Below are 25,733 nucleotides of genomic sequence, written 5' to 3' on the forward strand. Positions count from 1 at the left end.
TCAGGGGTCGTTTTATATCCTCTGCCCTGTGAATGGAATTTTACTGTCCCAAAGAAAGACGACTTTCTGTTTGTGGAAAGTGCCATGAACACAGAGCTGTCTGGCCTTAGTGTAAATTTTACCTGCGGAAGTTACCCAAAAATAAAACACTTGTATACGATTCTGTGTTCATAGATCAAGATGATAGTGGTGAGGGAATAAACTGCTAGCTTGCAAAAGTTTCTCTGGAGTCATCCAAACAGCTTGGGGGTCATCAATCCTCCTGATGTCTCTTCCAACCCTAATCTTCTATGATTCTACAAGAGCTTCCTTGAGAGAAATCCAGACCAGAGAAATGAAGCAGGAAATGAAGACAAGATGGAGATGTCTCAGGTGTTGTTGCATATCCTCTGTCCTGTGCAAGGAATTTTACTGTTCCAAACAAAGTCCACAGCCAAGGGGCCTGGAAAATTACTGGTCCAAGTGGAAGTTCAACATCACATGATCATGTCACATGTCAGAACAAGAGAGAATAAGAAAGGTCAAGACTCAGAGTCCAGGTCCATCCCAGCCCCCCATATGCCCAGCATCTGTTGCCATGCCAGGTGCCCCAGCAGGTGGACCAGAGGGAACAGCAAGTGTCATCTCTCTCTGCCTCCCATCCCATCCTCTCTCTCACAGAGGCAGAGGACACCATTCATTACATTTCCCATCCTGGCCATTTTTATGGACAGCCACTTTATGAATTTTTCCATATCCCTTCCCTTTTATTTATATAGTCCTATAGCAGCCTCCTCTCCCACCTCCTCAGAGTTCCAGTTGAACTGTGCGCTGTGTGAAGAGAAGAACTTTTGTATTTTTTTTTGTTTTAAACCCTTATTAATTTCATTTGGTGACCCCTAGTTTGTGTATTAGTATAATAAGAATAAAACTTTTCCTTAGCCTTTTTCTCAATCACACTCATATTTTTATATATATCCCTCCCCTCCCTCTTCTCTCTTTTCCAAGCTGAAGAGTCCTCCCTAGCCTAATTAATCGTTCGGGACCCCCTCTCCAAACCCCCCCTAATTTTTTAGCTTTCTTTTCTGAAACTTTTCTAGTGCTAGATTTTTTTTTTGAGAGGTGAGGAGACATCTACACACGGTAGTCGAGTAGGCGTGCACCCATGGATTTTATATAAATAATATAATATATATTCTCTCTCTCTCTATCCCCTTTTTAATTTCCTAACATCCTTTTTTTTTTTTTTTGCACTCTCTGCACACTGCGTGGACATCTTCAGAGAACTATCACGATGACGCAAGATCTTTTTTTTCCTGACTCGTTGTAGCTAAATTAGCCCCCATCATGTTGTATGTATAGTTGGGGTTATTTTTTCCAATGTGCATTACTTTACATTTATCCACATTAAATTTCATTTGCCATTTTGTTGCCCAATAAGTTAGTTTTGTGAGATCTTACTTGCTTTGATGACTCACAAAGGCAGCTACTGATCCTATTCTTAAAGAGGTTTGTTTCTTCTATGGCCCATTTCTTGATGGTCCATCTACACAGCTATCTGGCCTTATCCATCTGAGGGATGTTACCCAGGAACACAACACATGTGAACATTGCCAATAATCATAACTTCAGACACAACGTTGATACATGCATATAAACAGGATAATCATACTTAACAAATCGTGACTTTCCCATTGACACCTGGCAGCACATACTTTGTTCAAGATTTGTAGCAATTGTACAACAGTGGTAGCAACAATGATACACATGGTCATATTCAATCACTCAGCATCACACTGTGTTCTTCTCCCACAACGTTGCTTTACAGCTGCTAGCCACCTAAGGAAGGGGCATTGCCCGGGTTCTAGCAGAGCAAGCAGTGGGGACGCTAGAGCCACTGGAGGACGGGAAGAGCAGATAAAAACCTCTTTTGCCGCAGGGAGCCTGTACCTTGTACATAGAAAGGAGGAAAGGGTTCTTTAAAAGTGAGAGGTGGTCGTTCATTAACTTGACTGATTCCACCAAGATAGAGAGCCAGCCCCTTTGCCTTTGAACAACCTTAACTTGTGTTTGACTAAAACATCTTCCAGAAAGGCGTCCAGGGCTAGATCCACAAAGGCACTTAGGTAGATACTGACCTTAGGGCACCACTGCCCTTCTCAAACCCCGACTCATCTCCTGCCTGACCCTGCAGTTGCCTAAGGTTCTGCCAATAGCCTGCACAAGTAACTTGAGCACTGACTCTTCTGCACCTCTAATGAGCTTCTCAGAGTCTTCACTCAGACCTCAGTTCTGGTGGGATTCTCCAATGAGGTGTTCAACACCTAGCTCTCACAATTAGTATTGAACAAACTCAGGCATAACAGGGAGACCTATGGGGATACTGTTTCTCAGCTAACACCTGTAAACAGGCTCAAAGCTTGTCACAGAAGGGAAACCATAATAAACCTGGTATGTTGTGTGGAAAGGGAACTGAGGCACACCATCTCATGGTCTTGATCAATATCTGTGTTGTGTTATAACCAGCTGGAAAAGCACAAGGGTTGAGAATGCTGCACAGGTACAAAGATAATTTTTCTAGTGACCTAGAGAGGGCACATTTCCTGACTTGTGAGATCACTAGTTTGAACAACAAAGTTTTAAAAGGTATACAAGAAGTTTGCAAGAACACCTGTGGATAACACTACAATGTTTGCAACACTTGGGAGTTGTATTGTCAAAACCTAAAGAGAGCCTTGGGTAAGCTGCCTCCTCATTAGTCAGTGATTAACACTCCTGCAGTAAAATGAGGGGAGAGGTGTGACATTCTATGCTCCAAAGAAACACCCTGGCACCCTTTAATTACCATGGTGATATGATTGTGTTGTGTTTTATACAAAGTATATCATGTAAGTTACCAATGGAAAAGTTATGTTTTGCTGAATATGATCACCCTATCTCTATGCATGTATCTTTTTTGTACCTAAAGTTATGAATATTGGCTATGTACCAGTATTTAAAATGTATTTGCTCCTGGGTAACATCGACAGTAGTTTACATGCAGTTTTGCCAGCATGTTGTAGATGAACCATTCAAGGTAATGGGCCATTAAGAAACATGATAGGCCTTGGAGGAAACTATCCCACCCTGATGAGCATTCTAGGCAGAATATGGGTAACATTTCCTGCTATGAATTATCAAAGCAGGCAAGGGCATGTGACCAGACAAGATACCCTGTATCACCTCTTATAATTGGAGATATTCCTATCTCATAGAGCTGGAAGGGACTTTGAAAGGTCATCAAGTCCAGCCCCCTGCCTTCACTAGCAGAACCAAGTACTGATTATGCCCCAGATTCCTACATGGCCTCCTCAGGATTGAACTCACAACTCCGGATTTAGCAGGTCAATGCGCAAACCACTGAGCATTACTCTCTGTACTTTTCCACTAACTGTGCTGGGGGCTTTTGCTTGGAAAAATGAAGCTCCCGCTACATGGCAGAAGCTATAAAGGGTGGACGCGACATCATCATTTGGCCTCACTCTCCCCCAAAACTCAACACCTGGAAGCACCTTAGGAACAAGGACTGAACTGGGGCTTTTTCCCAATCTGAGTGGACTTTTAACTGGGTATGGAAGATTGGTGGACTGTTTGTACCAGGGTCAGACACTGCATGATTCAAATCCTGTCTAGGGTATAATACTTAGATTGAAGTTTCGCTTATTTCTAAGGTAATAACTTTGATCTGTTACTTATAATGACTTAAAGCCTAACTTCTATACTTAATATATCTGTTTTATATTTATATTTTCAAATGCAAAAGGGAATCTTCTCATGAACAGGGTCTGATACATTGTCCTGTCCACGATGAGGGAGGAGTGGATTGGGGAATAAACTTACACTGCTCAGGCTTTTGACCATAGAAAGACGTTCAGCTTCCCAGGCTAGGAACCAGGAGCTCCAGCTGGGTATGTCTCTACCTGTGTATGGCTGTGTAAGTACAAGACCTGGCGAGAACTGCAGCTTGTCACAGTCTCATAGTGTGAAAGGGAACCCAGTTTGGGATGCCAGAGGGCTCAGGGGTACCCCAATTTCAGGTTGCACTCCAGGGAAATCCATCATGTATACCAAACAAACAGGCCCTGCTAGACCCTGAGTCCATTTCCTTCTCATCGTGTGCAGTGTTACTGAGACTCTGGTTTAAAGTCAGGAATTCAGGACTCCTGTCATTCTCTGTGTGACCTTGGCCAAGTCAGATCCCCCATGCCTCAGTTTACCTAGCTGTATAATGGGGATAAGTTCATAGCGACTTTCCTTTCCTAGGTGTTTTGAAGATCCTTCAATGAAAGGTGTTGTGCAGTATGATGATAGTTACTGATGAAAATTATTGATTGGTGATACCAAAACAATAGCCCTGTATATCTGCAGAAATGCTCACTTCTCCCCTCAGGCATCTTTCTCCAGATCTGTCTGTCTACTATCTACCCATCCCACTTGTGCATTTACAGGGTATCAGACCCTATGGAGGTCTAGACATTATCCCCAGCTTTCTTACTAATCAACTATAACATTTAAATATACATAAATACACAAAACAGCCAATTCCTCTCTGACTCAGCACAGAGCCCAGCAGTTCTCATCTCCCTTTGGGAAGATCCTTTAATTACTATTTATTCCTAAAGCTGGAAAAAAAACACAGAAGCACAGAGATGGAAAAAGAGACATTAGCTAGAGTGTCTCCAGTCTCTAGCTTGTTTACATCCAGATGCTGCTTCTCCCCTAGAGGCTGAGCGAACCCCACTGGGATTGCACAGAGCTATATTATAAACAGTGCACACCCCTGGGTCAGCTCTTGGCATGGGATGCTGCTGCAGATGCTGGGGTGAGAGAAAGGTGGGACACAGTTACCTGAAGGGGATTCCCAGGGAAGTCACTTCGGTCTCAGAAATCACAGGTACCCATCTCCTGCTGAGGAGCTCACCTGTTCGACAAATGCAGTGCAACATGTGTGTCATGGGATAGAAAGTAAGTCTGTGTCCTTTCCACTCTGAACAACCATTAAAAACCCCAAGGCCCTTGTCAAAGAGGATGAGTTTGCTCCAGTATCATGGGCCAAAATATCACTCTTGGCTATGCACCCTTGTCCGGCTGAATGCCTCTAGCCCTGAGGTTTCACCATTTATGAGTGTGTGGCACATAGTTTGCTCAGGCTCCACTGAGGCAAAACTCCTCTTGGAGTCAGAACTGAGTAAAGACCTCAGGACCCAGCTTTTTGTGAATGCACAGAGACTGTCACCTCCTCCTTTTGCATTTAAGGGCTCTGGCTGTTAACATTTATCTGTTGGAAAGCATGGAGGTGCAAGGGTTCCTCTCTGGAATAATTAAAATGATTTTTCAACATGGGCAAGATCCCTTCTGTGATAGATTAATTTGAGAAGTTGGCTAAATTCTTATATCTGAAACTTTCAAAAAACAATTCAGCCAGAAGTAAACAACCAATGTGTTGGAAATTTCTTTCCAAACCCTTGGAGTTTGGAAAACTTATAAATAACTGAAAATCAGGTCTTCTCCAATGGCCAATCGATATGTGAATCTCATTAGCTTAGCTCTTCACTCTAATAATGACTGTGTCAAGGAGTTCCACAAGCAAAATATCATGAAATCATAGAATCATAGAAGATGAGGGTTGGAAGAGACCTCAGGAGATCATCCAGTCCAATCCCCTGCTCAAAGCAGGACCAACCCCAAATAAATCATCTTTTGCTTTGACTACTGGCACAGTCCCTATTGTGATACAAACACCTCACTCTCCCCTGAAGTATATTTTATAAGGGAAATTGCAGGGGAAGAAGTACCAAATACTAGGATCTTTTCTTGGGTGGGTGGAGGTGAGTCCCCACTAGAAGTCATACTGCAGAGACCATTGCCAAAAACGTTGTGGGAAGTAGTGTTTAGTAAATATGGGACGCCAAGAATAATGGGCCACATTTTTTAGGAGAAGTTATTAAAAGTTTATTAAAAAGCTTTAGGAGTAAACCAATGACTGCCTATCCCCTATCATCTTCAATCGTCACGGACAGTAGAAAGGATGAATCAAACTAATAAACAAGTTCTACGCAAAGTAGTGCAAGAAACTGGCAAAGATTGAGATGATAAATTGTCAATGGTGTTGGCAGCCATCCAGAGTAGTGATCGATTGCGCACTGGCTACCAGCCTTATCAAATTCTCTCTGGAGCCCTTTATTATATCCAGGAGAAGAAGAAGCAGAAGAGGAGGTGTCACTTCTTAATGAGTAAGGGAGTTACTGACAGAACTTAAGAAAATAGAGTTAAACTGACTGATGCCATTGGAAATGCAAGCGACTATGTGGATTCTCATGTGCCTGAGAACAGTAAATTATGGAGAATTGGAGATTGAATAATGTATTTGAAATTAATATAGAAAAAACATGTCCTGGTGTCTTGGTGGGTTGGAACATTTTCTATCATGAATACAATTTCTCCTACTGTAGTGCAGATTAATAAGCGGGAAAGGGGTCAGTGGGCCTACACACCACAATTTCCTTGCTTTTTCTTTTAGTTTATCTTACAGAAGGAGTAGATACATTGCTACAATATTTGTAATTGGCTTATTGCTTACAATTGCTTTGCTTTGCACTTTTTGCTTAGTAGAAGAATTGTGTTGTGTGCGCTATATTTCAGGAAGAAAACATAATATCAGAGCTTGGGAGAAGAGAGAAGAGGTTAGTATAAGTATTTAGAATAACACAGCTGGAAGCATCGGACATTATTTCTATGTAATAATAGTCATAGCTTCAAAATTGAGGATCCTCATAATTCAAAAAGGGTGGAAATATGCTTTTTGGCATTTATGTTTTTTGAATATTTGGGGAAGTTTAGGGGTACACTGATATCCTCTAAGATGGAGATATGAATCAAAGGGGATAATATATTTGACTGCTCATGGGACAGAATGGGAAAAACAGGATGAAACAAAACCAAATGTGAAGAAAAATCTTTTGAGGTAAAATTTGAAATATGGTGCAAATGTGACAAAAATGTAACATGGGAATATGTAAAGCCAAAAGATTTGGAAGAGCAACGGAGGTATTTTTACATAGTAAGAGAAGGTCATCTGATGTTTAGATGTAATTATGATGAGAATAAGCTGAATATTTGTACTCTGAATTTTACCTTTTTGAGTTTGGGATTTGATGTAGTCACCCTAGATGTGAATAATGAACAAGAATTGGCTAATACTCATGTGAGATAAAAAGAGTCAATGTCTCTCATATTATGGAAATATGGTGGAATGGATTGAGTTGGTTCAAGAAAATTAATGGTGGAATATATTTTCAGGAATATGGTATTTTTATGTTTATTAATCAGATATCAGTAAACAAAACTGCACCAAGAATCATGGCAGACAAGCACCCATCTAGGAGGGGAGAAGTAATTGAAGCCCCAACTATTGTGGATCAAACAATCTGCTTGGAAGGAGCACAAGTAAACATAAGTGCACAACAACCGGAGTGTATGTCATATGCCTGACCTCTTTTACAAGTGTGGCAACAACAATGGGGAGATGGTACTATACAAAATAATAGAAGTAAAGAGGAATATATTGTAGATGGCATTGGTGCTGGAGGTGAACTTTAAATTAATTTGATATTGAGACATAACAAGGGAAAATGTCAGCCTTGGGTAAGATTTTGGGGGCTATACAGACATATGTGACATATAATTTTGGTGCATTATCAGAACAAGGAATAAGAAGTGTGGAACTCCAATTGAAACAAGGGCAAGCCATGAAAATGTCTCTAAATCTTAATCTATTTGGTGTATCTGATGTTGACAACAAAACTATACTAGCAATAGGATGTGTACAGATGCAAACGTATGGTATACAATACATAGAGAGAATGGTTAATCTGTTAAGGCAATTGCGTTTTGAGTGGTTCAAAGATCCTCATATATGGAATCAACAAATTTCAGGATGGAAGAAATATATGGAGTTTAACTGGAATCAAGCAATCACGAGGGGAGAGTGGAAAGGCACAATGATGTTACACAACACAGGGAAGCAAAGAAAAGCAGCAGTGGCTTGGGTGTTGCCAAAATTATTAATGGAGAGTTATGGCAAATTGAAATAAGTGGGACACACTTGATTCAAGAAGAAAGGGATTATAAATTAGTAGAATTAAGGGAACATTGTGAAGAGTGGGGACAAAGTAAATGGGTGTGCCCACAACTAACTTGGTCCCTGGAGGGATGCTATTTGAACCATTCAAGTGGACAATGTACCATGCAATATTTAGCCTCTGGTGGCACAAAAGTGTTTGATTTAGGCAATGGGCATATTTGTGTGGTAACCACTGAGAAACATGTATTTTGGGGAAGTATGACAGAAAAAGGCAGAATTCAGTCATGTAATTGTGACGTAACAGACGTCATTATTAATGGATTATTTACCGAGGTCCTATCTTAAAAAAAAATAGTTTGGGAACCAAAAGATGTAGACTGGTTCTTTGATTTGGGGATACGTTGGGAACAATGGGAAAAATTGATTGATGAAAGTGAAAAAGATATGTAAAAGATATATCTAAGTCTGCTCAGCTGGGAAAAATAAACATTCTGATCCACAATGGTCAAATATTAAAATTAGGGGAAGAAGGAGAAGAACTGGCTATTTTTCATTGGTATGTTTTTAAAGGATCGTCTCCCAGTTTCACAGCTCTTCTACATTTAATTTTACATCCTATCATCATATTATTTGCATTAATGATTTTGTTAAAATGTATTATGCTACCGAATTAGAAGTAACAAAAAGTTGTGGACCAAGTGATATATAAAATTGAATTGTTTGTAAAATTATAGGTGATACAATAATTAATGGTATTAATCATATATGAAGGGGGTGAATGTTGGTATCTATCTATCTATCTATCTATCTATCTATCTATCTATCTATCTATCTATCTATCTATCTATCCACACAAATAATATGTTATAGGTCATCGAGGCCTGCTATAAATAATGCATGCTTGATATGAATACATGCATTGTGACTTGGCAACTGAAGCAAGAACTTAAGGTCAAGAACTATTAGAACTATGTGTGCAAAAACAATCTTATTATGTTCTGGGGAAAATATGGAGAATCAGTAGAAAAGGAAACAACAGCAGCTGGACTGATATAAAATTGTATAAGAATTGGAGGAAATGGCACCCCTTGGATCATGGCAGCCTGCACAGGATTGTCTCTTTGGAATTGTGTGCATAGAAGGCCTAGTATACAAAAGCAAAGAACTGATGAAGAGACAGAATGGACTATAAATGGTTACCTATGATTTCTGCAAAACCGAGCTGTTTATTGATCCAGGGCCTTGTGTGGATATAGATGACGTTTAGCCGGCCTCCCACATGTTATGATTGGAAAGAATCTCAACTGGCCATCTGTGGACTCTGTTTTTGGGTATAAATGTGCAGTGAGTCCAGTTTGTTTTTTGATCAATAATGCATTTAGAGTATTATATACCAACACTGCTCCCCATTCCATAGGGAGATCTCTATTGAGAATCTAACATTGGTAGAGTGTCTCATTCACATTCTCTTTCCATCCAGGCATTTGTATTGCGACCATCAGCCTAAACCCTGGGCATATACAGGAAGTCAGGGGAACATACGATACATGCAAGAGACCTTGGACCAGGAGAGTTGACACCTTCTCCCCTACTCCATGTCAGATTTGAACACCACCGGCTTCACCAGCCCCTCCACCTTCATCCTGCAGGGCATTCCTGGCCTGGAAGCGGCCCATGTCTGGATCTCCATCCCCTTCTGCGCCATGTACATCATAGCCATCTTGGGGAATGTCATCATCCTGTTCATCGTGAAGAGGGAGCCGAGTCTCCATGCCCCTATGTACTATTTCCTCTGCATGCTGGCTGTCACCGACTTGGTCTTGTGCATGTGCACCCTTCCCAAAACACTGAGCATCTTCTGGTTCAATTCCAGGGAGGTAGATTTCAGTGCCTGCCTCACTCAAATGTTTTTCATTCACTGCTTCTTTGTGTTGGAGTCTGGCATCTTAATGGCCATGGCTTTTGATCGCTATGTGGCCATCTGCAACCCCCTGAGACATTCCACCATCTTGACAAACTCTGTGGTTGCCAAGATCAGCGTGGTCGTGGTGCTGCGTGGCTGCATGATCGTACTGCCCTGTCCCTTGCTGGCGAGGCAGTTGCCATATTGCAGAACCAACATCATCCCCCACTTGTTCTGTGAGCACATGGCCGTGGTGAAGCTGGCCTGCACGGACATCCGCATCAACAGTTATTATGGCCTCTTTGTGGCAATCTTGGTGATTGGTCTAGATGTGTTCTTTCTGGCTGTGTCCTATATCCAGATACTAAGGGCCATCTTCAGACTCCCCACAAAGGATGCCCGGCTCAAGACTTTTGGGACCTGTGGCTCCCACCTCTGTGCCATTTTAGCCTTTTATATCCCAGGTCTGTTCTCCGGCCTCACATACCGGATTGGCCACAAGGTGGCCCTGCATTTCCATGTTCTCTTTACTAATGTGTGCCTCCTGGTGCCCCCCATGCTAAACCCCATCATTTTTGGTGTGAGGACCAAACAGATCCAGGACAGGCTGCTCCGACTCTTTACTCATAAAGGGACCTAAAGTTTTCTCCGGGTGCTCTGGCTCTCAGACCGAGCTCCAGGCAGAACTGGCTGGTGACATGGTGTTGGGTCCCCTTCCTTGAATCCCTGACTTAACGAAGTGAGGTTTTTTTATCCACAAAAGCTTATGCCCAAATAAATCTGCTAGTCTTTAAGGTGCCACTGGACTCCTTGTTGTTTTTACAGTCAGAGAGACATTAATCCCTTTTGTGACTTTACTGTGTAGTGTCAGTATGACAAACTGGGGACTCAGTCTATGTGCAACTCATTGAATTGACACCTTTCTAATTGCTGGTAACTGGACCCTCAAGGCCCCACCCCATCCCTACCTCCTCCACCAAGGCCCTGCCCATGTCACTTACTCCTCTACTTTCCTCCCAGTACCTATACAAAAGAAAGAAATATAAATAAATATTAGATCCACTCAGTTCTGGTACTAACATGCTCTGGCATCCTGGGGCAAGCAGGGACAAGGGGAAGAGAGTACAGGGGTGCATAGTGGGGATGTATTCACAGATTGTTGGAGGGTTTTTTTGGCCTGTTTTGGCCTTGTTTTGAAATGGGAATAGCTTCATTTTTGGCTAATTGTTAAATTCAGGGTGCTTATTTACAGCATGAAGAAAATCAGAAGAACACCAGAATGAAGAACATCAGAATCAACATACTGGGTAAGAGCAATGGTCCATCTAGCCCAGTATCCTGTTTTTTGACAGTGACCAATATCACATGCTTCAGAAGGAATGAAAAGAACAGGCAATCATCAAGTGATTCATTCCCTGTTACCCTCTCCCAGGTTCCAGAAAATAGACCCCGTGGACATGCAGAACATGGTGTTGGATTCCTACCCATCCTGGCTAATAGCCATTGATGGGCCTATTGTCCATGACCTTATATAGTTCTTATTGGAATCCTGTTATAGTTTGGGCCTTCACATAGTCCCCTGGGAAAGAGTTCTGCAGGTTCACTGTGAAGAAATTATATCTTCTGTTTGTTTTAAATCTGCTGCCTAATCATTTCACTGGTTGAACCCTAGTTTTTGTGTTATGTGAAGGAGTGACTAATATTTCCTTATTCAATTTTTCCACACTAGTCATGATTTTATATCATATCCCTCCTTCGTCATCCCTTTTCCAAGCTGAAAAGTCCCCATCTTTTTAATGTCTCCTCATATGAACGCCATTTCATACCTCTAACCATATCTGTTGCCCTTCTCTGTACCTTTTTAAAATCCAATATATCTTTTTTGAGATGGGGCAATAAGATCTGAATACAGTATTCAAGATGTGGACATACCATGGATTTATAAAGGCAATATGATATTTTCTGTCTTATTATCTGTCCCTTTCCTAATAATTCCCAACATTCTGTTTGCTTTTCTGGTTGCCAGTATATATTGCACACATGTTTCCAGAGAACTATCCACAATGACTCAAAGATCTCTTTCTTGATGGGTAACATCTTATGTAAGCCCTATAGTTTTGTATATATAATTGGGATTACATTTTTCCATGTGCATTACATTGCATTTATCAACACTGAATTTCATCTGCCATTGTGTTGCCCAATCACCCAGTTTTCTGAGATCCCTTTGTAGCTCTTTGCAGTCTCCTCTGGACTGAAAAATCTTGAGTAGTTTTGTTTCATCTGCAAATGTCACTTGCCTCTGGATCCTTTCCAGGTGGTCTACATCTTTCCCGACCAGTACCCTCTAGACTGGTACTGTCACCTCCCATGACTCCTTATGGCTCTGATAATGCAATCAAAAATTGCATTTACTTTTTTTTGAAACAGTAAAAACTCCTAAGAGATCTAGCTATACCAACCCAACCCTGGGGTAGACAGCATGAGGTCAGTGGAAAAATTCTTCCATCGACCTCGCTGCCACTTCTTGAGGAGTTGGATTACCTGCGCTGACAGGAGAACCGCTGCCGTCATTGTAACTACATTGAAGTGCAAGTGGAGCACTGCTGCTGTGTTTTAAGTGTAGACAACCCCTCAAGCTGATCTTCCAGAAAAGCATCCAGTCTGGCTCTGCAGACATGGGGAGTTGGAGAATCCACCATTTCCCTGTGCAGTTTGTTCCAATGGCTAATCATCCTCAATGTTAAATATTTGGCTCTTATATCCAACTGGAATTTGTCTGGCTTCAGTTTCCAGACATTGCACCTTGCTCTGCCTTTCTTCACTATGTTAGTACACATAGCTTTCTGCCCAGTGAAGTCTCCTCTTGAGAGTTTTTTTTAGATAAGAATAATAGATGAAGCTCTTCAAGTCTTTCTCTCTCTATCAGGCATTTTTTCCAGGCCCAAATAATTTTTGTGGCTCTTTTCTGCACTCTCTCCAATATTTCACTATCCTGTTTGAAATGTGCACCCTGGAACTGCACACAATCGGTTTCACCAATGCCATTGGCAGAGGTAAAATCTTTCCCCTGCTCCAACTCAACACTTCCCTGTGTATATACCCAAAGATCTCATTAATCCTTTTGGCCACAGTATTGCACTGGGAGCTCACGATGGGTTGGTTGTCCACAATGACCCCTAAATTCTTTGCAGGGTCCCTGCGTTCCATATACAGTGCTATCGTTTGTAGGTCAGGGCTGCATTCCCTGTTCCAAGAGGACAACTTTGCATCTGACTGTATTAAAACATGTGTTTGTATGGACCAAGCTCACGAAATGCTCCGCATCAATCAGTGAGTTCTCTGCAAATTTTATCTGCAATGGTTTTCTCTTTGCTTCTAGATCATTGATGGAAATATTGAAGAGCATAAGGGCTAGATCTGATCCCTGAAGAACCCCACTAGAAACAACATCATTCACTGACAATGGCCAATTGACAGCAGCTTTCTGAAATCTGCCAGTTTTTAGTCCATTTTACGTGGACTAAAATGTTATTTTACAGTGTTCATTGTTTTTATCTGCATGTTTTCCCCTACTTAATCAGACAAATCAAAGTCTTTTGAATCTGCTCAGTTTCCATGATCAACCAAATGTGTAGTCTCATTAAAGGATGAAATTGTGTTTATTTGACAAGCCCTGTTTTCCATAAACTATATGGTTGACTGGCATTCATTATATTCCTAGACTTTTTTTTAACTAACCCTATATCTGTTTTTCCATTGTTTCCTTACCTAGACAAATATTTTTTTATACTTTCCTTGCATTTGCCCTTATTTTTTTTTCTTTTTTTGGCTCTGCTGCTGCCTGATTGCCTACTTGTTCGTACCTCTAAGGTTCTACTATAGCTGCTACTTAACATCTTCCTTGACAGCTAATGGACTGGAAAGTATTTCATCACCTCATGTGGTATGAGTACCTCATACTGATTCTTTCCAAATACAGAATGAAAATGTTTCTTAAACAATTCTACTTTTTCTGAACATTAACCATTTTCTTCTCTCCCTCTAGTAATTGGCCTAAATATTTTCCATAATTTATTTTGTTCTCAATATGCTGAATAACCTCCTTTTTGTTTAACATCCTTAGCCCCACCAAAGCATGGATTTTTCCCTTCATGTCTTTAATGTCCCTTATCAATATTCATAAATTCCAATTTGTATTTTTCTGCCCTCCCTCCACCCATTGCTGCCTTCACTTTGCTACTGAACTGGATTTTGTCCAAAGCTGTCAACTTTCTTCACTGTGGGATCACGGCTTTTCGGTTGTCTAATAACCTCTTATTAAAGAACTCCCAAATTTCCTTCCCATTTTTTCTGTCTAAATTATTCCTCCCAATCAGTTTTGCTGATAATGTTCTTGACCTTTGAGCAATTAGCCATTTTGAATGACGAAGTGTCTACATATACTATTGGTTGGGAACTGTTCTCTGTTTGTCCATTTGAATGCAATCAGTTCCATTCTTTATTTTGCTCTCCCCTATCATATCCCCCTCGTTTGTCTTTTCTTTAAAATAAACAATCCCAGACTTTTCAGTCTCTCTGCATATGGCAGCCTCCCCCACTATCATAACCTGCCTTGGAAACTCCTTTATAGAAACTGGGAAACCGATTGAATTTCCAGAGAAAGTTATTCTCCATCCCATTCCTTAGACAGCCAAACATTGCCTTTGATTTGGCCTCTGCTTTGTGTTAGAGGAAGGAGCAGGCTGACCCAGAGGCAAATTTGAGTAGGGCTTCTTTATTGCGATACATGTTGCCCTCGAACCAATTGTCGAGTAAGCACTGGATTAGTTACAGCACACTCTTTTTATCTAAATTATATGTAAATGCCTACATCCGTCACAACCCCCCAAATCCTTATTAAGTAATAGAAACACCCATACGAAACTACCGCTTTAGAGGGTCAGAAGGTCATCCCATCCAGTATCTCTCAGCCACCAAGTGCAGGTGCGAGCCAGGTGCCCTAACAAGACATGAAAGGCAGATCTGATCTCTCTATCTCTCTCCCATCATCCATCCTAACAGAGGGTAGGGACACCATTAGGGACACCCCTGACATAGCCATTTATAATAGCCATTTATGGACTAGCCACCATCCTTTTCTTTTTTTTTATTTTAAACATTCTATAGTCCACAACCTCCCTCAGGTAAGGAGTTCCAGTTGTTGAATGTGCTGTGCTGAAGAGAGAACTCCTTTTATTTTTTTTAAACCTGCTGTCTATTAATTTCATTTGTTGACCCTTGTTCTTGTATTATGGGAATATAAGTAAATAACTTTTTTATCCCACTTTCTCAACATCACTCATGATTTTATATACCTCTATCATGTCCCCTTAGTCTTCTCTTTTCCAAGCTGAATCCTTTAATCTTTCCTCATATAGGACCCCTAAAAAAACCCCTAATCATTTTAGTTGTTTTTCTGAACCTTTCTAGTAGCTAGAATATCTTTTTTTTTTTGAGGTGAGAGACCACATACACACACAGTATTGTATTCAAGATATGGGATTTATATAATATTATATATAATATCTCAATCTCCTCTTCCATCCCCCTTAAATATTCCTACATCCTGTTTGCTTTTTTGCGCCTCTTGCACACTGTGTGACATCTTCAGAAGAGAACTATCAATAACTCCAAGATCTTTTTCCTGACACGTTAGAAGCAGCCCCCCCCCTCATCATGTTGTATAGTAGTTAGTTATTTTTTCCAATGTGTGCATTATTATTTACATTTATCCACATTAAATTTCATTTGCCATTTTGTTGCTTCACTTAGTTTTTTTTTGATTTTTTTTGTTCTTTCACAAATCTCTCTTTCTCTCTTAACTATCTTGGAGTTAGTATCATCTGCAAACAACTTGCCACCTCACTGTTTACCCTTTCTCCAGATCATTTATGAATAAATTGAATCTGAGAACCCTGGGAACACACACCCCTCTCTACTTACCCATCCTTTACCATTAATTCCCCCTCCTTTGTTCCCTGTCTGTTTAACCAGTTCTCAATCATGAAAGGACCCTCTTTTATCCCCATGATGACTTAATTATAAGAGAGCCTTTGGGAGAGGACCTCAAAGGCTTCTGGAAATCTAAATCTACACTATGTCCACTGGATCCCCTCCCCACATGTGTTTTGACCCCCAAGAACTCTAATAGATTAGTAAGACACGATTTCCTTACTTTACAGAAACCATGTTGACTATTGCTCAAGAGTTTTTTTTTTCTATGTATCTGACAATTTTTTTCTTATTGTTTTTTTCTATTTTGCCCGGTACCGACGTTAGACTTACCGGTCTGTAATTGCCGGGATCACCCCTAGAGCCCTTTTTAAATATTGGGTTACTAGTATACCCACCCTTATCTATTGGTCACAATATTACACATGTTATACAGGCATTTTTACCTAGAAAATACATTTCTTTTCAGTAATTTGTTGCTACAAGTTCCCTTAATCAACAGTTCTCAGGGACAGGAGGAAGAGGCCATGACCCAGGGCTCGCTTGTGTAGCTGGGAAAGGAAGGGAGGGGGAGATGATATATTTGTCATACAGCTGCAAGGCTAAACAATTCTCAACAAAAAACAGGGAAGGGAAAAGGATGGCAACTTATTTATCAAACAAAGAAACACTGCCTGCTTATGCCTTTATCCCCTAATGCCAGGTCAGCACACCAGCAGCCTCCTAGGTTTTTACTTAACCCTAACATCTCCCAACACTTTGAAGGAGCAGGTGTTTCTGGTGAGTTACTATCACTGTCACCCAGATCTTACCCATCAGGTGTATACTACTTGGGATGTTTCCCCCTTGCACATATCTTTGCAAAGCTTTGGGTATTTTTTTCCACTCAGATTTCCCTGCGTGAATGGGAAATTCCTTACAGCATGGACTCTCTAACTTGGCATTCATTGCATTAATGAACAATGATGGAGGTACTCAATGCTTTTTTGCCTCTGTCTTCATGAACAAGGTCAGCTTCCAGACTGCTGCACCGGGCAGCACAGTATGGGGAGGAGATGACCATCTCTCTGTGGAGAAAGAAGTGGTTCAGTACTATTTAGAAACACTGGACAAGCACAAGTCCATGGGGCCAGATGCGCTGCACCCGAGGGTGCTAAAGGAGTTGGCGGATGTGACAGCAGAGCCATTGGCACACCCAGCTGAGTTACATGAATGCTTTCACCAGCCACTCAGGAGCCAATAATATAGACGCTCTAGCCAATTCCCTCCAGCTCCCCAGCATAGGGCACCAGAGCTGTGTCATCTTGTCCTGATGAGAAGCCTGACCAGTGAGAGTGTGTTACTCAGTCTGCTCATCCCTCAGTTTGGATAGTACAATGCACCAGTCCCTGCAGCTGAGCAGATTTTTCTTTACACTTCAAACAATTGTTAAGGGTAATTAGCATGAGCGACTCCATTTTGTAAGTTCCCTTATTTTGTATCTATCATTAACTAAAAGCGAGCATATCACGTACACGGCTCCCAAGGGCAACATTAAAGAAAGATAAAGCCAGAAACAGGAAAGAAGGTAGGAAAACAGCTGCAACAGCATAATTAAGGAAAAATTCTAGTATGCAAGGTAATGGCTGAACTGTGCACTATCCAGCACGAGGACAATGATTAGCTGTAATAGGTGTGGAAGCCAGTAAATATTTTGAGAGATGAATGAATGTTAGTTATGCATAGAGTTTTTAACTGTGACCCCCCTGGTGTGTGAGGAAGCAAGATAATGTAAAGAGTGAATTGTGTGAAAGTTATTACGACCTTGCAATATGAGTGAGATAAGCAGAAATTATAAAAAAAAAAAATGTTTTGTTTTTTTTTTCTCTGTATTATTTTTAGAAATTGTCTGAAAAAAAAATAATATAAAAGATGATGTAATTGTTTACCAGTTGAGAGACCTGTCCAGGACCCTGTGTCCTATGGCTCTCTCTCTCCATTGTAATTACTGGAGAAATAATAAAGTATTTAATTTCCAAACAAGGTCTTCGTTTTCTTGGGGCTCAGGGGGATGTGAACGCCCAATACCCCGGACCCACCTCCCACCCCACCCATCACCCCACTACGGAGGTATGAGACCCACTGATGACTGTTATGATGAGTATGAGGGAGGAGATGAGGATCGGAGGTCTCTCTTCTGTGACGCCATCCATCTGAACTGATCTGCTGTGAGGATCAGATGCAAAGGCAGACTGGGAGGGGGAGAGTGGAATTGGTAGTTAAAGACTGCTGAGTACTGTTACTTTTGAGCAGGAAATGCAAAAGGTAATGCATAGAGTAATGCAATAAATGCATATAAGCAAAATGAATAATGGTGCTGGAGGGTTTTACCTCAAGAGTGGAGGGGTTGCAGGGGCCCTCATCAGGGTGTCCGACGGTAAAGAGATGTCATGGTTTAAAAAAAAAAAAAAAAAAAAAAAAAAAAAAAAAAAAAAAAAAAAAAAAAAAAAAAAAAAAAAAAAAAAGAAAAAAAGAGTGTGTGTGTGTGTGTACACCAGTGTGTGTGGTGTGGCTGGGCTAGCCCGTAGTGGTGTGGATCTCTAGGAGAGATCCCTCCACGGGTGGCTGACTCAGCCTGGCGGTAGTCCCCGGGTGAGGAAGCTGCCTGGGGAACTGGTGTGAACTTCCCTCCCCTCCCCTTTCCTTGTGTCTCCTCTGTGAAGTGGTGGAAATGGATAGACTGTCTGAATAATATTCCACCCCCCCCCCCTAAACCCCCCCAGCATATTACATGTACGTATGGTCCTAAAACCTGCAGGTATTTAAATTGGAATCTGTACTGTACACGAAAAAAAAAATTTTAACCAATCATATTAGAGAAGGTACCTTCAATCTAGATAAGATCATATATCTCAAGCTACAATCACAAAAAACTGCTGTCACAGTGTGAGCATTTGTCTAGGGATGGTTAATTTGAAATTCTGGCTTAGCTGAGATAAAAAGAGAAGTTGTTTTGTGTTCATTATTTAGTACGGACTATGCTATGCAAAGGAAAACTGTTTTCTACCAGAAGGGTGGGGGCTAGTTGAGTGGCCCACCCTCCTAGCTAAGAACTGATAAGAAAATGGCTTGTTTATTGGCTAAGGCTTCCGATCCACGAGGGTAGCATGCACTCCTAAAAGGTATATAACTTCTATGTAACCTGCAGCCTTGGTCTCTGACTAGCAGGGAGACACCACGTTCGAACCAAACGGTGCGTGGCCTACAGGTATAATTCACAACACAATGCATTGATTTAGGTAAAATAATATAAAAGAGATGTATTAACTACAGAAATATTTTAAGTGGTTATAAGTAATAAGTGTACAGATCAAAGAAGATTACCTAAGAAATAAAACTAAATCATAATCTGAGTTCTATAAACTAGACAGGGTGTGAATCAACCAGTATCTAACCCTCGGTGCAAAAAATTCACCAGTCTTCCATACACAGGCCACAAATTCGCCTTTCCAGCCTCAGACAATCTCCCCATTCAAAGTCTTTTCCCTCTAACTGTGATTTCAGGTGTTGACTTCTGTGAGGCCAAGTGGTGATGTATCTTCCCCGTTTTGGGAACTTCATTGTCCCACACTAATCCCCAAGCACACTTAGTGGAAAATTTCAGGCACAAAAGATGGAGTCCAGTGTCACATGAGCTGGTCACATGCCCATGCCTGCTTCGATGAGTCATAGCAGGGGCTATAACCCGTATTCTGGTTAGAATCATAGAAGATTAGGGTTGGAAGAGACCTCAGGAGGTCATCTAGTCCAACCCCCTGCTCAAAGCAGGACCAACCTCAACTAAATCATCCCAGTCAGGGCTTTGTCAAGTGGGCCATATAAAGCTCTATGAATGGAGATTCCTCCACCTCCCTATGTTCACAATAGTCCATGTGCTGGATAGATTGTGTATAAACTACTTTTTGGAAATTACCATAGAAGGCAAACCAATTTAAATACAGATAGAAAGTCAATATTCATAACTTCAGATAGAAAAAGAGACATTCATACTAATAGGATAATCATATTCAACAACCATCGAACTTTTTAACTGGCACCTCACATGACATATTTTGTACAAGATTTGTTGCAACGATATAGTAGTGGCAACTATGCGGTGCCAGGGTGTTGTTTTGTGGTACAGAATGTCTTAGTAATATGTCTATAGAACTAGATCTAATTTTGTATGTTTATATAAGACATTCATCCATATCCTCAAAAAGCACTGCATTCTAGACTGTACCTCAGGGGGAAAGCAAGTGGAGAGACAGAGCAGAAGACCATGAAAGAATGTTTTCCCTGCTACCCATTATACACCCAATACCGGACTGCTACCCATTATACACCCAATGTCCTTCTCATTTTCCTTGTTTAGTGAGTGTCACCTGCACTTTCTGTTTTTCAGACCTCAGCTTCACACACATTACTGGATTATCAGATGTTTTGCCACAGTATCTGGGCAGCCATTCATCCCATCAGTCATCATCATCATCTTCCTGGCAAATCCCAAAGGAATGTAGCCTCAATGCAAACTGAGCACGAGCAATATTCATAAGGTGGTCTGGTTGTATATTTGTGCAGTGGCAGTCGTGTAGCACTGCTGCAGCTTTTGGCAAGCATGTGGTCATAGAATCATAGAATATCAGGGTTGAAAGGGACCTCAGGAGGTATCTAGTCCAACCCCCTGCTCAAAGCAGGACCAATCCCCAACTAAATCATCCCACCCAGGGCTTTGTCAAGATGGGCCTTAAAAACTTCTAAGGAAGGAAATTCCACCACCTCCCTAGGGAACCCATTCCAGTGCTTCACCACCCTCCTAGTGAAATAATGTTTCCTAATATGATTGGCTCTGTAGTAGCATTCCTTAATATGACCATTTCAGAATTTGCTGGTCTTTCACTCTAGTAATGTGTCCCCATCAAGAAAGCGGCCAAAACTTTCTCAGTGCTGATATGGAAGGTTGCTGGTTTCAGCTTTGAATATACTCACTCCTGATCTTGGGCTGGTCCTTTATACGTAACAGCTGCTGGAGACCATGAGCATTAAAAATGTCAGCCTGGAGTTCCTCAGCCTTCCTCAGCCCCACATTTTGAATCCATCCACTGGAGCTGGGGTATCCCTTGTTCTGTAGATCTGCAGCTTGGTAGCAACCCTGCTGCCACGGCATCCCCACGAAGGCCATGGAAAAGAACAGGGCAGCAGCTGCTGCTTTATGAATGCCTGTATCTTTCAAGCAGCCTCCAGCCCTATCTGTGAAGCTTCACTTGCCCTGCAATCCCTCCAGACAAGTTAATGCAGAGCTGGTTACAATTTGCAGATGCAGGCTGCTTAATGGTAATGGACAGGACCTTAGCTTTAGCTGGATTAAGAAAAAAATTAATGCGCACTGCATCTTGCCCAGCCAGATCAGCTGTCAGATGCATCAATTCCCAATACTACACCTTCAATTCCCTCTGAAGTTGATGGAAACAGCCTCTTGAGCATTTGTAACTGGCACCTAAACTGGGATGCACTTTAGACGTGGCAGGGTGTATGTGTGTGTGGGGGGAAGAGTGTCAGGTACAAAGGAAAGGGAGAGATGGACCAAAATGCAGATTGTGAGAGCAAGAGGATGAAATCCACTAGAACAGGGATTTCCTGCCTCTGCCATTCTGACCCCAAGTCAGGACTTCATGGTTCAGGAAACATTTCCTTCATGGAAACTGGCTGGATCAGTCCTGGAACCAGAGCACTCAGGGAAACACTGATGGGAGAGGAGCCACATTTGGGTGAAGAGAACATCTTGTGGACTCTTCTGTGACAGCCCCACTCCCCTTCTATTCACAGTCCTCTAGCATCCGAGTAGCAGCTCCAGGTTTGCTGTCACAGCCCTGCTCAAGCTCTTGTGGCTGGACACACACCAGGTGGCTGTGTTTGGGTCACACAAACTGGATCCATGTGCTTTTGAATTGCAGCAGAATTGAGGCCTTGCCTCTGGCTCTGGGTTCTAAGCCCACTCTTGGAATGCAGGTTCCAGTCTAGTGTATTTCTCTGGGAGTGGAGATCTGAGCAAAAAGACACTGAAACTAGCTTGGCTCCTCCAGACTCTCCAGTTGGTTCAGCCCACCGTTCCTGGAGCTCACTTTTGGGCACATGATCCTTAAAGCAAAGAGACCCAGGCCTTGCAAAAGGGGTTGATAAAACAATTCATCTGCTTGAGACAGCACAAGAGATACCCAGATCCAGGTAAACAAAATACAACACCTGCACGCCATTCCCTGCCTCTGTGCCCATACCACTCTGGAGCCTTTATTGGGATTTAGTCAGAGCCCTCCAGGGTGTCCAGGATCCACCTCCTGCAGTTCCTAGCTTCTCCACCTGCTGGACCTGTCTCTGCTGCAGCCATAGCCCTGAAACCAAAGAGTCCCCTCTGATGAAATTGTGCCTCTCTCTTGCCCCAGCTTCTTCTGACTCAACCAGTCTCTGTGTTTTAAAGGGCTGCACCAACCCCTCCTCTCTCTGTTCCCCCTTCTGGGGAGATTCCATTCCTTCCATGTCCACCCCACTGCAGAAACACTGGGGAAAACAGGTTTTATCTAGAATGCAGTTACTCCTCTCTTCTCTCTGGGTGAGATCTCATTAGGAGCCAATAGTCTTTAATGACCAACTTATTTATAGACTGAGGCCTCTGTCTCAGCCTCTGCCTCTGAGCACAAGGCGTGTGAGTGAAGAGTACAGGAAAAGACCAGAGAGATAAGGATAGAGACGGTTGATACAATCAACTGTGAATTAATAGGGTTGCCACCATCTGGGTTTTACCCATACACTCTTCTGTGTCCGGGTGCCATTTAGGGTTGCCCGGTACTCGGTTTTCAACAGAAAAGTTTAGTCAAAAAGGGGACTTTGGTTTGGTGTTTTGTTACTATAGGGCAGGGGTCGGCAACCTATGGCATGCGTGCTGACGGTGGCATGCTAGCCGATTTTTCATGGCACGTGGGGCGGGCTGAGCTGCTCAGCCCACCGCCGCTCTGGGGTTCCTGCTGCTGGCCCTTTACCAGCTGGGGTCGTGCCCGGTCCCACTCAGCACCCGCTGCTGGCCTGGGTGAAGGAACCCCAGGCTGGCGGCAGACTGAGACCCCAGCTGGCAGGAGCCGGTGGTGGAAACCCCAGAGCAGTGGTGGTCAGCCCACAGCTGCTCTGGGGTTCTGGCTGCTGGCCCCTTGCCAGCCGGGGTCCCCGCAGCCCCACTCCCCTTGCTTCCGGTTGGAGTTCCAGCACAGGCCCCCTGCCAGACAGGGTCCAGCCGCTGACCTCCTGCCAGCCGGTTATCAGCTGATAACTCAGAAGCCTGCGTGCAGCTTAAAGTATCTAAATATGAGCCACTAGACACTGGAAAACTCAGCAAGGGAAGGCAAGGGCAAGGATCACACGAAACTGATAAGATCTGCATTTTAATTTTGTAATTTTAAATAAAGCTTCTGAAACATTTTGAAAACCTTGTTTACTTTACATATAACAGTAGTTTGGTTATATATTACAGACTGATAGAGAGATCTTCTAAAAAACGTTCAAATGTCTTACCGGCATGCGAGGCCTTTAATTAGTGTGTGTCCATGAAGACTCGGCACAGCACGGCTGAAAGGCTGCTGAGCCCTGCTGTAGGGCATTAACTCATGGCAGCCCCTGCTCAGCCAGCAAGCAGGGTCCTTGTCATGCTGTAGCAACTCCCGTCCCAGACCCAGAACAGAGAGAATCCAGGTCAGTGGAGGAAGAGGGAGATAAAAGAATGTGTGGTGTAGGAGGGGAGGAGAGAAGTGAGAAACAGGGCTGGAATCTTGGGGCAAGATCTGGGGAAGAGGGCTGGGCCTACAGGGTTGGTGCCTTGTTGGAAGATGTGGAGCAGGGGCTGTCTCTTGTGGGAAGAAGCGGGGCAGAGGTGGGGCCTCAGGGATTCAGTTATCACCAATTACAAAGGTGTCAACCCTATGAGTCAATAAGTTGTGCACGGATGGATTCCCCAGTTTGTCATTCTGGCATGGCACACTAAAGGTAAGAAAGGGTTTAATGTTTTTTTTTTGACAGTCCAGTAGCTGATTCAGGGAAGAGGGTCCAGCACTATGTTACCAGCCAGCTCTGCACGGAGCTCGGTCTGAGAGCCAGGGCACCAGGAGAAAACTTTAGCTCCTTTATGCGTAAAGAGCCAGCGCAGCCTGCCCCGGATCTGTTTGGTCCTCATCCCATAGATGATGGGGTTTAGTGTGGGTGGCACCAATAGGTACACATTGGCAAAGAGAACGCGGAAATGCAGGGCCACATTGAAACCAAAACGGTATGCGAGGGAGGAGAAGATAGTTGGGATGTAAAAGGCTAAGATGGCACAGAGATGGGAGCTGCAAGTTCCAAAGGTCTTGAGCCGGGCGTCCTTTGTGGGGAGGCTGAAGATGGCTCTGAGGATCTGGGTATAGGACATGGTGATCAAAACCACATCCGTACCTGTCACAAAAGATGCCACAAAGAGGCCATAATAACTACTGATGCTGATGTCCGCACAGGCCAGCTTCACCACATATATATGCTCACAGTGCGTGTGGGGGATCATGTTGGTTCTGCAATACGGCCATTGCTTCACCAGGAAGGGATAGGGCAGTGCGAGTATGCAGCCACGCAGCACCACGGCCAGGCCAATCTTGGCCACCACAGAGTTTGTCAGAATGGTGAAATGTCTCAGGGGATCACATATGGCCACATAACGATCCAAAGCCATGGCCACAAATATCCCAGATTCCATCACTGAGAAGCCATGAATGAAGTACAGCTGGATGAGGCAGGCACTGAAATCGATCTCCCTGGAATTGAACCAGAAGATGCTCAGCATTTTGGGCAGGATGGACGTAAACAGGACCAGGTCAGTGACGGCCAGCATGCAGAGGAAATAGTACATGGGCCCATGGAGGCTCGGCTCCCTCTTCACAATGAAAAGGATGGTGAGGTTCCCCAAGATGGCTATGATATACATGGTGCAGAATGGGATGGAGATCCAGACATGGGCCATCTCGAGGCCAGGAATGCCCAGCAGGATGAAGGTGGAGGGATTGGTGAAGTCGGTTGTGTTGGAATCAGACATGGAGTAGGGGAGATGCTGTCCAACGCTGAGGCTGAACGGTGTCTCCTTCATGTATTGTACCTTCCGCTGACTCTCCGAATGTGCCCAGGGCTGGTCTCAGTACAAATGCCTGGATGGAGAGACAATATGAATATGAGACACTACATGCACTACTGAAGGCTGATCTCATGGGTGAAGCAGATTGGTGGCTTGTAATACACTGAAAAATTACATTTTCATTATTCAGACAAATTAATTATGAACCATTGACCCTACTAAAGCCAATTCCATATTTTATTGCGTTCCATGCTTCACCCAGGCTAGAGAATGGTAACAGCTAATTTAGAGCCCATCATATTATATGTTTATTTGAGATTATGCCTTCCAGTGTGAATTACTTTACATTTATCAACATTGATTTTCATCTGCCATTTTGTTGCCAAGTCACCCAGTTTTGAGAGATGCTTTTGTAGCTCTTCACAGTCTGCCTGGGTCCTACCTATCTTTAGTAATTTTGTATCCTTTGAAAATTAGCCCCCTTACTGTTTACTCCTTTTACCAGATCATTTATGAATATGTTGAATAGGACTGGTCCCAGAACAGCCCCACTATTCACCTCCCTCTATTCTGAAAAC

The 25,733-nt window shown here is 42.7% G+C and overlaps 1 protein-coding gene across 1 annotated transcript; it reads left to right on the forward strand.

The window, feature by feature from the left end:
• Positions 1–9,696: 9,696 nt before the first annotated feature.
• On the forward strand, positions 9,697–10,644 carry LOC120397842 (olfactory receptor 52H1-like). The gene has a single exon (XM_039524398.1). It carries the CDS (start codon positions 9,697–9,699, stop codon positions 10,642–10,644), a length of 948 nt encoding a protein of 315 aa, XP_039380332.1.
• The last annotated feature ends 15,089 nt before the right edge of the window (positions 10,645–25,733 follow it).

The sequence above is a fragment of the Mauremys reevesii genome, linkage group 1 (genome assembly GCF_016161935.1).
Source record: "Mauremys reevesii isolate NIE-2019 linkage group 1, ASM1616193v1, whole genome shotgun sequence".
NCBI classification, from domain to species: domain Eukaryota; kingdom Metazoa; phylum Chordata; order Testudines; family Geoemydidae; genus Mauremys; species Mauremys reevesii.